Source organism: Microcebus murinus, chromosome 19 (assembly GCF_040939455.1).
Source record: "Microcebus murinus isolate Inina chromosome 19, M.murinus_Inina_mat1.0, whole genome shotgun sequence".
NCBI classification, from domain to species: domain Eukaryota; kingdom Metazoa; phylum Chordata; class Mammalia; order Primates; family Cheirogaleidae; genus Microcebus; species Microcebus murinus.
This window is the reverse complement of record NC_134122.1, coordinates 15,775,797-15,791,220: the sequence shown is the minus strand read 5'-3', so window position 1 is coordinate 15,791,220 and position 15,424 is coordinate 15,775,797. Positions and strand designations below refer to the sequence as shown.

At 39.2% G+C, this 15,424-nt stretch overlaps 1 protein-coding gene across 2 annotated transcripts in view; it reads right to left on the bottom strand.

Annotated features, from left to right (window-relative positions):
- Positions 1-1,452: 1,452 nt before the first annotated feature.
- Positions 1,453-15,424, bottom strand: part of LOC105885301 (phospholipid-transporting ATPase ABCA3-like) — a 48,608-nt gene continuing 34,636 nt past the window's right edge. The window contains exons 8-12 of one of the 2 annotated variants that reach the window (XM_012790137.3): positions 9,373-9,560; positions 8,547-8,717; positions 7,949-8,130; positions 2,094-2,167; positions 1,453-1,697 (exon numbers count right to left, since the gene is read on the bottom strand). In XM_012790137.3, the coding sequence (XP_012645591.2) occupies positions 1,566-1,697; positions 2,094-2,167; positions 7,949-8,130; positions 8,547-8,717; positions 9,373-9,560 (747 nt within the window). In that variant the 3' untranslated portion in view covers positions 1,453-1,565. The remainder of the gene's footprint in view (positions 1,698-2,093; positions 2,168-7,948; positions 8,131-8,546; positions 8,718-9,372; positions 9,561-15,424) is intronic. The other variant, XM_012790138.3, reaches the window with a different exon arrangement.

The window sequence follows — 15,424 nt, the reverse complement described above, 5'->3', positions numbered from 1 at the left end:
GAATGAGGGTCTTTTTACCCACAATTAGATTGGAGTCTTGCCTTGGGCAGGTGAAAGGAGGACAGGAGAAGGTAACAGAGAGAGAGAGCGAGAGAGAGATTGATTCTAGCTTCTGAGGGCTGTTCTTGAGGCCTAAAGCACCCCAACATTATAACAAGGACATGGGACTTATGAGCCAGGAACCATGGATGAAAACCAACATATATATCATAACAACACACCATGGTATTTCCATGGATGAGATGGAAGACCTGTAGTTCTCCAGGCCATGCTTCCAAGAGTCCTAACAATTTTTTTTTCCTAAAGGGCTACAAAATTATGGCTTTGGCATCTTGTTCCATAATAAGGCTGAACCTCCTTAAACTGGAGACTGCAATGAGCATTGCTCTACCAATTAGTCAAACTCTTCTACTGATTTTCATTCAGGTACACAGAGCCAAGGTAGCCAGAAAAAAAGCTATGAATTTAATTGGAGACTGTTCATGTTCCTAGACACTTCACAGAAACAAATTCAAATCCCCTCCTTACCTAAAAATAGAACTGTGAATATATGATAAACATGAATTTATAATTAATGATATTCAACTAAAGATTTGAAACCATTAAACAAGTGACCCCAAAATAGAGCAGCTTCACGGAAACTTTTCATCTTGTAATTTCCACAAAGATCATTCTTATCATCTGCTTATCTCCCAAAGAATCCTGGAGAGGTGATTATATTTCTCTTGTTGCGTATTGGTGAACCCCATCTGCCTAGACAAGATTCAGAAGAAAAATCTGTCTCCCTCCTCTCCATTCCATTTATTCTTATATCCTTCTTTATTAGAGGTGAGGCAAGAGCAGAAAGGAAAAACACTATCTTAAAGAAATTTTTTCTTGCTGGCCATGGACTCTAAATGTTTTCGGTACAAAGATTCTCTTTCAATCAAAGCACAAGAAATTTATTTTGGATTTTGGAAACAGTAAATGAATTCACCCCTCAAACATTGGTATTGATTTAAACTAGACATTTTGGGAATGATATTGGTATGTGTGTCGGTGTGTATTTATGTGTCTATGTGTATTCATGTGTATATGTATATCCACATATGTGCATGTGTATATTTATGTATGTGTGTGTGTATTTGTGTATGTGCACATCTCTGTGTACATGTACATGCATCCACACACTATTTGGTCCAGGCATTATGCTCTTCTTATCCCTGACAGCTGCTAAAACATAAACCTCTTGTTCTTTGGGCTGTCCCATCTGACAGCATCATTATTTCTGGATGTTTCTATTCAAACCTTCAGAATACTCAGGAACAGGCCCTTGTTCCCACCCTGATAAGTGTTTCTCTTTTTATATCTCTAGGACAGAAAACAGGGATTTCATCAAATGTCTTTAGATTTGCACATGTCATCTAAATCTACAAAGAAGGAGACAAACCTTCTCCTTTGGGGAAATCTTTATTGCATAAATATTTTTACACCAAAATATGTACACACAGGAACATCCCTCTACACATCAACTCATAGTCCAACTCAAAGTTCACAAGGGTCACTGTCGCTGAATCTCATAGCTCTTATTTTTCATAATTTTCTGCTGTTTCATCTGTGTAAGCAAAGGTCAGGAAGACTTGGTCCAGCGTTATCTGACTGATGGAATAGTCTTCCATGTCAAATTGCTCTTTAGCTCTCTCCAAAATGCCAAACATCTTTAACAACAACAAAAATGCAGTTACTATTGCAATCTCCCCTTCAGCCTCCAACCCAGATAGGCCTCTTCTCCACTCCCCCCAATCCCTATCGTGTTTATGTTGGAGGACAAAAGGCACAGAACGGGGAGATGGGAAAGTAAAAGAAACAGATAATTGAGAAACTGAGAGGAGGCAGTTCTCTGTTCCCATTCTCTTGATGGACATGTACTGATAATGGGACTTAGGGGCAGAAATTAAAGCAATTAAAGTCTAAGGGTGTCTGAAAAGTAACCTAAAGGAACTGCTTCTGTCACAGTGCCAGGTGTCCATTGGACATGCCCGAATCCCAAATACTCCTCATCATTAGTACTCTCTTAATATGTAATGTTAGAAGGGCATGGCTTCTACCGTCACCTTTCCCCAGCCATTGTCCTTCTTGGGAACGGAGTAGTTAAGGATCCTTTGGTTCTCGTGCGTTAAGACACTACCTAAGAAAGGAAAATGGGACAAGTGAACAATTTTACAGATTTCATTTGAAATTTCCAAAATATTGCCACATCTATTTAATTATACACAATGGAAGGATGAATAGATGGGGTTAATACAAAAGAGGATGTGACCCAATGACCCCACTCTCTTTGGTATGCATAACATGGTTAATGCTTTCATCAGATTTAATCCTCATGAAATAATCTTATTATGTGGGGTTCATAGCAATTATTGAGAGCAGGCTTTTAGGCATAATAAATTGTCAATTCATGTGCCCAGTGTATAAAAAGCCTGAGCCTTCTAAAATTCCACTGTTAGTATAAGACTTTATTTCTAAATATAGTGCTGAGAATATGAACTGGGAGGGATTTCTTCCTGGCTGTGTGTGTGCATGTATAGTGTGTTTGGTGGGAAGAACAGACAAGGACTCCTTGCTATTCTAGTGATTATGTAATCTCTCTGCCATGTGAAACAGGAAATCATATGTATAAATCACCAAAGTCAGGCTATGTGCTCTTGTTTCTTACACAGGTAAAAATCCACTGACAGAATGAGAGGGAAGAGGCTGGTATCCATTCCTAATTTAGAACAAACCGATGTGTTACAACTTATCAATATATATTTGCAGATTTGGAAATGGAATTCATCTGGATTTAAAATGTCTTCAAGAAAAAAATATATTTTTGTAATGATTTGTGGATTTTCTTAATATTAATCATAATCATGTGTTATCTCCATGATCTCCCTTTTATTGTGAAACGTTTTAAACATAAAGCTTAATGAAGTATTCAAAACAAGCAATGATGAAACTACCCCAACCAGATCAAGTAATAATAACCCATTCATTCTCATGTATAACTTTCTAGCCTCTATACCCCCCTAAAAATAACCAATATCTTAATTGTTGTTGTGGGCATTTCTTTTTCTTTTTTCTTCTTTTTTTTTTGAGGGTGTTTATTTACTCGTTTATTTGAAAGACAAAAATTATGTATATTTATTGTGTAAAACACATTGTTTTGAAATATGTAAGTGTTGTGGAAGAGCTAAAATAGGGTAATTAACATATATTTTACTTCACATACTTAACCAGTTTTCTGTGGTGAGAAATCTTAAAATATACTCTTAAAAGAGTGGTTGTAAAGAAGCCAACATATTGTTATTAACTATAGTCACCATGTTATACTATAGATCTTCTGAATTTATTCCTGTCATCTAACTGAAATTTTGTATCCTTTTACCAACATCTTCCCATTCCACTCCACCCCCAGTGCCTAGTAACCACCATTCTCTTTTCTGCTTCTACATGAGCTGAAGTCTTTTAGATTCCATGTATAAGTGAGATGCTATAGTATTTCTTTTTCTGTGCCTGGCTTATTTCACTTAACATACTGTCCTCCAGGTTCACCCCTGTTCTCACAAATGACAGGATTTACATTTTTTTTAAGGCTAAATAGTACTACATTATGTATATATATACTGCATTTCTTTATCCATTTATCTGATGGTGGATGAATGGTTGCTCTCATATCTTAGCTATAGGTGAATAATGCTGCCATGAACATGGTAGTGCAGATATCTCTTCAGCATACTGATTTAAATTCCTTTGGGTATATTCCCAGCAGTGGGATTGCTGAATCATCATATGGTAATTCTATTTATAATTTTCTGTGGAAACTTCATACTATTTTTCATAATGGTTGCACCAATTTGCATTCCCACCAACAGTGCATAACTGTTCTTCTTGCCAACACTTACCTTTTGTCTTTTTGATGATAGCTGTTTTAAGAGGTATGAGGTGATTCTCTTTGTGGTTTTGATTTGCATTTCCCTTATAATCAGTGATGGTGAGCATCTTTTCATGTACCTGTTGGCCATTTGTACCCCATAAATATGTACAATCACATATTTATGGGGTACCTGTAATATGTTGATACATGCATATAGAATGTAATGATGAAATCAGGATATTTAGGATATCCATTGCCTCAAACATTTATCATTTCTCTGTGTTGGGAACATTTCAGATCTTCTCTTCTAGCTATTTTGAAATATATAATAAACTATTGTCACTGTACTGTGCCATCAAAGACTAGAACTTATTCCTTCTGTGTATTTGTATGTTTATACCCATTAGCCAACCTTTCTTCGTCCTCGTAACCCTTCCCAGCTTTTGATAACCATTATTCTTCCCTATGCCTCCATGAGATCAATGTTTTTGGTTCCCACATATCAATGGGAACACGTAGATTGCTTTCAGTAGTATGGACATTTTAAAAATAGTAATTCTTTCAATCTGTGAGCACAAGATATGAGATATCTTTCCATTTTTCTGTGTCTTTAATTTATTTTATTGGTGTTTTATAATTTTTCATTGTGAAGATTTTTCATTTCCTTGGTAAAATTTATTCCTAGGTATTTTTTTGATAGCTATTGTAAATGAGATTGTTTTCTTGATATCTTTTCTAGGTTTTTCCCTGCTGGCATGTAGAAATATTACTGATTCTTGTACTTTGATTTTGTATCCTGTAACTTTACTGAATTTGCTTATCAGTTCTAAGGGATTTTTGGTAGAGTCTTTAAGTTTCTCTAAATACAGGATCATGTCATCTGTGAATAAAGATAATTTTACTTCTTTTCAATATGGATGCCCTTTATTTTTTTCTCTTGCTAATTGCTCTAGCTAGGACTTCTAGTACCATACTGAATAAAAAGTGGTTAAAGTGAGTATCCTTGTTTCAGAGCTTAGAGGAAAGGCTTTCATTTTCCCCCCATTCAGTATAATTTTGGCTGTGGGTTCATCATATATGACCTTTATAATTTTGAGGTATGTTCTCTCTACATCCAGTTTGTTGACAGTTTTTTTTAAAAATCAGGATGGGTTGAATTTTATCAAATGCTTTCTTTTTCAGTATCGAAATTATCAGATAATTTTTTTTCTTGGTTTTGTTAATGTGATGTATCACATTCATTTATTTATTTATGTATGTCAAACCATCCTTGCATCTTTAGGGTGGATCCCGCTTGATCATGGTGAATGATCTTTTTAATGTGTTGTTGAATTAGGTTTGCTTGTATTTTGTTCAGGATTTTTGTATCTATCTTTATCAGGGATATTGACCTGTAGTTTCCTTTTTTTTTGTTGTGTTCTTGTCTGGATTGGGGATCAGGGTAATGCTGGCTTTGCAGAATGAATTTAGAGTATTTCCTCCTCTTCATCTTTTAGAAATAGTTTGAGTAGAATTGACATTAGTTTTTCTTTAAATGTTTGGTAAAGCAGCAATGAAGCTGTGGGCTTCTCTTTGATGCGTGACTTTTTATTCTTGTCAATCTCATTACTCATTTTTGGTCTGTTCAGGATTTTATTTATTCCTGATTCAATCTTGGTAGATAGCATGTGTTCAGGAATTTATCCATTTCTTCTAGGTTTTTTAAGTTTTTGATGTATAATTCTTCATAATAGTCTCTAATAATCTTTTATATTTCTGTGATTATCAATTGTAATGTCATTTTTTCCCTATTGACTTGTTGGAGCTCCTTATATATTCTAGTTATTAGTTCCTTAATAGATGAGTAGTTTGCAAATATTTTCTTCCATTCTGTGGGATGTATCTTCACTTTGTTGATTGTTTCCTTTGCTGTGAAGAAGCTTTGTAGCTTGATGTGATCCCATTTGTCAATTTTTGCTTTGGTTGCCTGTGCTTTGAGAGTATTACTCAAGTCCTTGCCCAGACCAATGTTCTGAAGCATTTCTCCAAGGTTTTCTTTTAGTGGTCTCATAGTTTCAGGTCTTAGATTTAAGTCTTTAATCCATTTTGATTTGATTTTAGTATATGGTAAGAGGTAAGTATCTAGTTTCATTCTTCACCATATAGATATCCAGTTTTCCTAGCACCATTTATTGAAGAGACTGTTCTTTCTCCACTGTATTTTCTTGGTGTATTTTCTTTGATGAAGATAGGCTCACTATAGATGTATGGATTTATTTCTGTTTTCTCTATTCTGTTCCATTGGTATATGTATCTGTTTTTATGCCAGTGTCATGCTGTTTTGGTTACTAAAGGTCCGTAGTATAATTTGAAGTCAGGTAATGTGATTCCTCCAGTTTTGTTCTTTTTGCTCAGGATGACTTTGGCCATTCCAAGTCTTTCATAGTTCCATGTAAATTGTAGGATTATTATTTTTTTTATTTCTGTGAAGATCATCATTGGTATTTTGATGGAAATTGCACTGAATCTGTAGGTTGCTTTGGGTAGTATGGACATTTTAACAATATTTATTCTTCCAATTTATAACCATGGAATATCTTTCCCTTTTATGTGTCCTCTCAATTTCTTTCATCAATATTTTATAGTTTTCATTATAGACATCTGTTACTTATTTGGTTAAGTTTATTCCTAGGTATTTTATTTGTTCTATTGTCACTGGGATTACCTTCTTGGTTTCTTTTTCAGATTGTTTACTGTTGGCACATAGAAATGCAATTGATTTTTGTATATTGATTTTGCATTCTGCAACTTTACTGAATTTGTTTATCAATTCTAATAATATTTATGTGGAGTCTTTAGGTTTCTCTAGATATAAGAGCATATCATTTGCAAATAAGGATAACGTGACTCGCTCCAATTTGGATGCCCTTTATTTTTTTCTCTTGTCTGACTGCCCTAGCTAGAACTTCTAGTACTATGTTGTATAACAGTGGTGAAAGTTGGCAGCCTTCTCTGGTTCCAGATCTTAGAGGAAAGGCTTTTAGTTTTTCACCATTCAGTATCATACTTACTGATGGTCTGTCATATATGGCATTTACTGTGTTGATATAAGTTCCTTCTATATCCAGGTTTTTTTGGTTGGTTTTGTTTTGTTTTGTTTTTTTTTTTTTTTTGAGACAAGAGTCTCACTTTTGTTGCCCAGGCTAGAGTGAGTGCCATAGAATCAGCCTAGCTCATAGCAACCTCAAACTCCTGGGCTTAAGCAATCCTCCTGCCTCAGCCTCCCAAGTAGCTGGGACTGGCATGTGCCACCATGCCTGGCTAATTTTTTCTATATATATATATTAGTTGGCCAATTAATTTCTTTCTATTTATAGTAGAGACGGGGTCTCGCTCTTGCTCAGGCTGGTTTCGAACTCCTGATCTCAAGCAATCCGCCCGCCTCGACCTCCCAGAGTGCTAGGATTACAGGTGTGAGCCACTGTGCCCAGCCTCTATATCCAGTTTTTTGAAAGTTTTTAGCATGTAGGAATGTTGAATTTTATCAAATGCTTTTTCCGGTATCAATTGAAATGATCATATGGTTTTTGTCCTTAGTTCTGTTGATGTGATGTACCACATGAATTCATAAGTGTATGTTGAACCATCCTCACATCCCTGAGATGAATAATCTTTTTAGTGTGTTGTTGAATTCGATTTGCTATTAATAGTATTTTTTTAGGAGTTTTGCATCTATGTTCATCAAAGATATTGGCCTATACTTTTCTTTTTTTGTTATGTCCACTCTATGCTGAAAAATATTACTTTAGACATATAATTTATATGACAGCACAAATATAAAACTGTCTAATTAGGTGATGCAAGAGCTTTTGAGAACCTCTGTTTTTTGTGACACTTTTTAGCATAATCTAACACAAGAGGGTTATGGTAACATCACAAAAAGAGTAGCATCAAAAATCAATAAATATCAGTAACTCATAGGAAACTTGTATTGAAGACATAAATCATAGGGATGGTGAGAACAACAAATATAATTTAACACATTTCTAACAAAGTTAGCACAAATTAATTTACCTGGAAATGTCTCTGTGATAAACGTTTTAATATCCTTTAACTTATCCTCAGTTTTGACCTTGACCTTCAGGATATAAACATTGCCAAACTTGTTCTTGAGATGCTGAGGGCTGCCCAAGCACATGAACTTCCCTTTCACCATGATAGCTAGACGGGTACAGAGGGCATCGCATTCCTCCATACTTGCAAGAAAAGGAGAGCAGGTCATCGTAAGACTAAAAAGTTCTCCTTTGGAGAAAATTATGTAGTTTAATCAGAGCTGGGATTTTGTGACCCTATTTTTCAATTGCAAGTTGCACTTGCCAATCATGAAGCTCATAGTTGAGAAGTGGGATTTTTCAAATGATAAATAATAGAGTGCCCAATCCTCCCATAAAACATCTCCTGAACTCCTATTTTTTCCTCATTCTTGATTTTTTAACTAAATGAGGATTCCTGCCCATTTCATTCATTAGGATTAACATGAATTCTAATACCTAACGAGGCACTCACAAACTGAAGAAAGTTCACTGTCCAATATTCCTGGCCCCAAATAATTCCCTCTTATAGCCACTAAAATTCATGCCAACCCTCAACCAAGCCTCTAGATGAGCTACACCTGTGGGAGGTTATAATGACAGCTTTTCCACTTTGATATGCTTGTGTCACTCTGTTCCAGAGCAGGCGTCGGGCTACTGGGTCCATGCCAGTTGATGGCTCATCCAGGAAGATGACTGCGGGCTTTCCCATTAGGGCGATAGCAGTACTGAGCCTACGTTTGTTTCCTCCACTATATGGCCAAAGAAGGAGAGAGAAAGTGAAAGTGGAAGAAGAGGAGGCTATACATATCAGCTATTTACAGGAGAGATTTAGTACAAATATCTCAAATGCTGAGAGTCCCAGCAAACACTAAACATGGAAATCCTGAATGCTGTTTAGATATGACTTTGATGAAGTAACAGCCCAAAGTACAGGGGCATATATCAATTCATTTTAAATTGAGATATAGGGGAGTGATATTTATGTTGCTGATTTGGCAGCATTATCAATAGCATTTATCTACATGTTTTTAGGCTGGCACGGTTTCCCAGGCACATAAACCCCATCATAATTCCAAGGGCCTATATTACTCCTTATTTGAGAGAGAAAGAATCACAGGGACAATAGGAAGAAGAAGATGTTTTCTTCTGAGGTTCAGGGCCACAGTTTAAATAAAACTAAGATTTTGAGTTTCTTTTCTGTAAGGGAAAGATATGGAACTACATTGATTTGGTTCATTAATGGCACCTGAAACCTACCAGAACATTAAATGTTTTACAAATTAGGTAACTGTGGACATAGCACCTTAGGTGGAGATGTGGGCATTTATTTCAAACATCAGGAATATTAAGGAAACATCTCATAATGTAGCATTAACAAGAAAGAGCAGCAGCATAGCGACTCACCTGAAGTTGCTGATAATCTTGTCAGCATGAGGCTCCAGTTCCAGTGAGTTCAAACATTTCTTCACATATGGCCCAATCTGGGGCTCAGAAACTCCCCATATTCTGGCATACATGATCATTATTTCTCGAGCAGTCATGTATTCCAGCAAGGCATCAAATTGAGGACAATAGCCAATTTTTGGCCTCACCTAATTACAAGAATTGCCTTCAGTAAAGATCCAAGTCACCTATCGCAGTCTATATCCATGGATGAGATGGAAGACCTGCAGTCCTCCAAGCCATGCTTCTAAGAGTACTACCAAGATTTTTTTTTTCCTAAAGGGCAACAAAATTATGGTTGTTGAATCTATTGTAGGGCATTGGGATAATAGGTTTCCTAGTTCAGTTTGAATGATCTTGGGGATAAAGAAGTTAAAAATTAAATTTTAGATCCCATCAATTTGGAGGAGTATTAGAATATGAGATACTACCCTTATCAATCAGGAATTCCAAGGGGCATGGTCACCGTGGATGTTTCTGCACTGTTTGACTTGCACAACCATGTGTACATGTTGTTCTACAGTAAGGCTGAACTAGTGGCAAAGCCTTTCCCTTGGCCCCCACCTCCAACCCCAACTGGAGACTGCAAAGTGTATCACTGTAGAAATTAGTCAACCCATTCTGTTGATTTGGATTCAGTTGCACAAAGCCTAGGAGCCAGAGAAATAGATTTGAACTATTAATAGTTTGGTCACTGAACTGAAGCTTACCAATGTGGCCATGACATTGAGTTTGGCATTGATTTCTGTGACTATGACACCAAAGTTACAGGCAACAAAAAATTACATAAATTGGACACATCAAATTAAAATTTTTGTTCACCAAAGGACACTGGAAAAGGCAATCCACAGAATGGGATAAAACATTTATGGATCATATATAATTAATATGGGATTAATATCCCGAATATATTTAAAAAATCCTCCAACTTGACAACAACAAAAAACAAACAATCCAATTTAAAATTGTGCAAATGGAGAGAACACGTGAAAAAAATGGCGGAGTAGGGGTGCCCTCCTGGCTCTCTGCTCCCAGAGCGAAAAGTGAAGAAAGTGGATAGCCACACTCGAGCGATCTGCACTTCCACGAGACCAGCTTTGCAAGCCTGCAAAGGTCTTATCCCTCCACCAGGAATCGGAGGGATAAGACCATTTGCAGCCTAATGCAAAGGTGAACCGATCATTCTTCCGCAAAACTCGGGGATTCAGAGGCACACATCAGGGAGGGAGCGAGGCGCGGTGTAAGCCGCTGCCGGCTGGCAGTGGCGCCAGCCTTACCCGGTGCTGAGAAACACCCCCTCCTACACCAACCTCCACTTTAACGTTGGGCGGGAGGTGCCTGAAGTTGGTGAGACGTGGCAGCGCGGGACTAAGCCGTGTGGAGAGGAGACTAGAGCAGGGAGCGCGCTGAGTTCCCTAGAGCACACAGCGGGCCGCAGTTTAAGGCGGGGGAGGATCCCCGTGCAGCAACCGCTCTCCGCGCAGCAGGAACCAGAGCCCACTTGGGCATCTCCCTGCAGAACACTCCCAGGTCAAGGTTAAGGGGAGTTTACACAGAAGGAGGCTTTGACTTTGGATATAGAGGAGGTTTGGGATAGCACTAAGAGGTCAGAGTGTGCAAAGTTAGACTCCTCGATCCATTAGGACCCCCTCCCTCTGCCCCTCTGGCACCGCTCCCGCCCCTGCATTCCAGCGCTGACTCAGCATTCTGGCGGTGACTTGGGCTCGGGGTTTGGAGAGGAGGTGCAGAGAAAGCGCTGGTACGCGCCACTGCTCCACCAATTTGATATTGAACCGTCTCTTGCTGCACAAGTGGCACTGACTCTGTGCTCAGAGAGTGGACCCTGCCTGGACGGGGCAGTGCTACAGGGGAGATTGCCTTTGGCAGATTTAAGGCAGAGAAACATTGCCTTCCACACTCTCCTGCGACCCGGAGGCCGGCCCTGGGCTCCAAAGTCTCTGTCCCAGCCTTGGGGGCGGAGCTGAGACAGAAACTGATCTCATTCCTGCCGCTTATCTCCACCTGGGAAATTAAAGAGACAAAAGGCAGGGAAAGGTGGGTCCCATTGACTGCCTGCCTGCCTGCCTGCTTTTGGTCAGTCTCTCCCTGCACAGGTCTCCCGCGCTCCATGCCCAGAGTGTGGAGCCCGCCTGGGCAGAGCTGGGCCTTGCAGGAGGCAGCTGTCAGTGGTTATAAGGCAGAGATATTTTACGACCCCCACATCCGGGGATTTGGGGCTAGGCCTTTGGCTCCAAAGTTTGTATCCCCGCCTTGGGGGCGGAGCCGAGATAGAAACTGCTCTGGTTCCTGCCGCTGATCTCCACCTGTGGAATTAAAGAGACAGAACATGGGGCCTGGTGGATCTGGTTTCAGGACAATCTCTCACTGCACAGGTCTCCCGCGCTCTGTGTCCAGAGTGCAGAGCCCGCCTGGGCACGGCTGAGCCTCGTGGGAGACTGCCCTTAGTGGCTATAAGGCAGAGAGACTTTACGTCCACCACGCTCTAGTGTCTTGTGGCTGAGCCTTTGGCTCCAAAGTCTCTGTCCCCGCCTTGGGGGCAGAGCTGAGATAGGAATTGTTCCCATTCCTACCGCTTATCTCCACCTGTGCAATTAAAGGGACAGAAGACGGGATTCCCTGGGATTGGCTACGGGCCTGCCGGCTTCAGGGCAGTCTCTATCTGCACAGGTCTTCTGCATGTCCAGACCCTGGAGTTTGCCTGGGCAGGGCCGAGCCTAGTAGGAAGTAGTCTTTGGTGAATACAAGTCAGAGAGACGTTATGACCCACACACTCTGGTTACTTGGGGCTGGGCCTTCAGTTCCAAAGTTTCTAGCCCCGCCTTGGGGGTGGATTGAGATAGGAATTGCTCCCGTTCCTGCCATCTATCTCCACCTGTGTAATTAAGGAGACAGAAGACGGGAGGCCGCCAGAACAGCCCAGACACCAGCAGGAAGGGTAGGGTAACTGACTGTTTCCCCTCCACTACATCTCGGACTGCTGGCTCCCCAGCGGGTAGAGAGACCTGCAGACACAACCCAGTGACGGCTGCCGCCAGAGAGCAACTCCACCTACTGGCTCAGAAACTAAAAAAGACGTGTGAATACCCAAACGAAAACCTAAAGGAAAGAAACAACAACTGATTGACATGGGAAGAAATCACCGAAAGAACTCAGGAAATATGAAGAAACAAACGGAAAACACACCCCCAAAGAGGAGCACCAGCCCCTTAGAAACAGACAACAACCAAAACCTGGCAACTGAAATGACAGAAGAGGAATTTTGAATGTGGATCATAAGAACACTCACCAACCTGCAACAACAACTCAATAACCAACACAAAGAAACCACAAAAAGCCTCCAGGATATGGAACAAAGGTTCACTAAAGAGATCGACACAGTGAAGAAAACTTTAACCGAAGTCCTAGAAATGAAGAATCAACTCAGGGAACTACCAAATACTGTGGAAAGTCTCAAGAACAGGGTAGATCAAACAGAAGAAAGAATCTCAGAGATTGAAGATAACACCTTCCAATTAAATAAATCAGTCACAGAGATAGAGCAGAGAAACAAGAGAAAAGAGCAAAGCCTACAAGAGCTGTGGGATTATGTGAAAAAACCTAACGTGAGGGTCATAGGGTTAGCAGAAGGGGAAGAAGACAACACTCAAGGGCTGGACAAGCTTTTTGAAGATATAATAGAGGAAAATTTCCCAGGCCTTGCTCAAAATCTTGATATACAAGTTCAAGAAGCCCAGAGGACCCCTGGGAGATTCAATGCAAACAGGAAGATGTCACGTCATGCAGTCATCAGACTGACCAAAATATCAACTAAAGAGGCCCTTCTAAGAGCTGTAAGAAGAAAGAAGCAAGTAACCTACAAGGGAAAGCCAATACGAATAACACCAGATTTCTCTAATGAGACTTTACAAGCAAGGAGAGACTGGGGCCCCACTGTCACTCTTCTGAAACAAAACAATGAACAGCCTAGAATATTATTCCCTGAAAACTAAGCTTCATATATGAAGGAGAAATAAAGACATTCCCAGACAAGCAAAGGCTCAGAGAATTCACCAAGACAAGACCAGCCCTACAAGAAGTACTCAAAACAGTGTTACACACGGAACACCATAATAGAAATGCATGAATAAAAAAAAAAATCAACACCCAAAGATTAAAGGCCAGATATCTCTATGGATCAAGAGAGAAATCAAAGCAACAACATCCAACTCAACAGAAGGAAAAGTAATCTACCTTACCTATCAGTTCTCTCAATAAACGTGAATGGTTTAAACTCTCCACTCAAGTGACATAGGCTGGCTGAATGATTAAGAAAATACAGGCCAAGTATATGCTGTCTTCAGGAAACACATCTAACCTGCAAGGATGCATATAGACTAAAAGTAAAAGGGTGGAGATCAATATTCCAGGCAAGCGGAAGCCAAAAGAAGGCTGGTGTGGCAGTTCTAATTTCAGACGATTTAGTTTTTAAACCAACAAAAGTAGTGAAAGACAAAGAGGGTCATTACATAATGGTGAAGGGCGCAGTTCAACAAGAAGAGATAACAATTTTAAATATATATGCACCCAACTTAGGTGCACCCAGTTTCATAAAGCAAACCTTACTGGATCTAAGCAAATGGATTAATAGCAACTCCATAATCACCGGAGATTTCAACACCCCACTGACGGCTCAAGACAGATCCTCCAAACAGAAAATTAATAAAGAAATAATGGACTTAAACAAAACTCTAGAACAATTGGGTCTGACTGACATTTACAGGACATTCTTCCCCAAATCCACTGAATATACATTCTTCTCATCAGCTCACAGGACATTCTCTAAGATTGATCATATCCTAGGACACAAGGTAAACCTCAAGAAATTAAAAAAAATAGAAATGATACCATGTATCTTCTCAGATCACAGTGGAATAAAAGTAGAAATCAACCCTAACAGAAACTCACATTTCTACACAAAAACGTGGAAATTAAACAACCTCCTGCTAAATGATTACTTCATAAATGAAGAAATCAAGACGGAAATTAAAAAATTCTATGAAGAAAATGACAATGGAGAGACAAGTTATCAACTCCTCTGGGACACAGCTAAAGCAGTTCTGAGAGGAAAGTTTATCTCCATAAATGCCTATAACCAAAAGTCAAAAAGATCACAAATAGACAATCTAATGAAACGACTCAAAGAGCTGGAAAAAGAAGAACAGAACAGCCCCAAACCCAGTAGAAGGAGTGAAATCAGCAAGATCAAATCAGAACTAAACGAAATTGAAAACAGGGAAGCTATTCAGGAGATTAACAAAACAAAAAGTTGGTTCTTTGAAAAAATAAACAAAATTGACACGCCACTAGCTAAGCTAACGAAAAGCAGAAAAGAGAACTCTCTAATAAGCTCCATCAGGAACAAAAAAGGAGATATCACAACTGATTCCAAAGAGATACAAGATATAATTTATGAGTACTACAAAAATATTTATTCACACAAACTGGAAAATGTGGAGGAAATGGACAAATTTCTAGAAACACACAGCCTCCCTAGGCTCAACCAGGAAGAAATTGATTCCCTGAACAGACCAATTTCAACAGCTGAAATAGAAACAGCAATTAAAAATCTCCCTAAAAAGAAAAGTCCCGGTCCAGATGGCTTCACACCCGAATTTTACCACACTTACAAAAAAGAACTAGTACCTATCTTGCAGAAACTATTCCACAACATCGAGAAGAATGGAAACCTCCCAGACACCTTTTATGAAGTGAATATTACTCTGATATCAAAACCAGGAAAGAATCCAACAAAAAAAGAAAACTACAGACCAATATCCCTAATGAATATAGATGCAAAAATTTTCAACAAAATCTTAGCTAACCAAATCCAGACGCTTATAAAAAAAAATAATCCATCATGACCAAGTGGGCTTCATCCCAGGGATGCAGGGATGGTTCAACATACGCAAATCTATAAATGCAATTCACCACATTATCAGAAGCAAAAACAAAG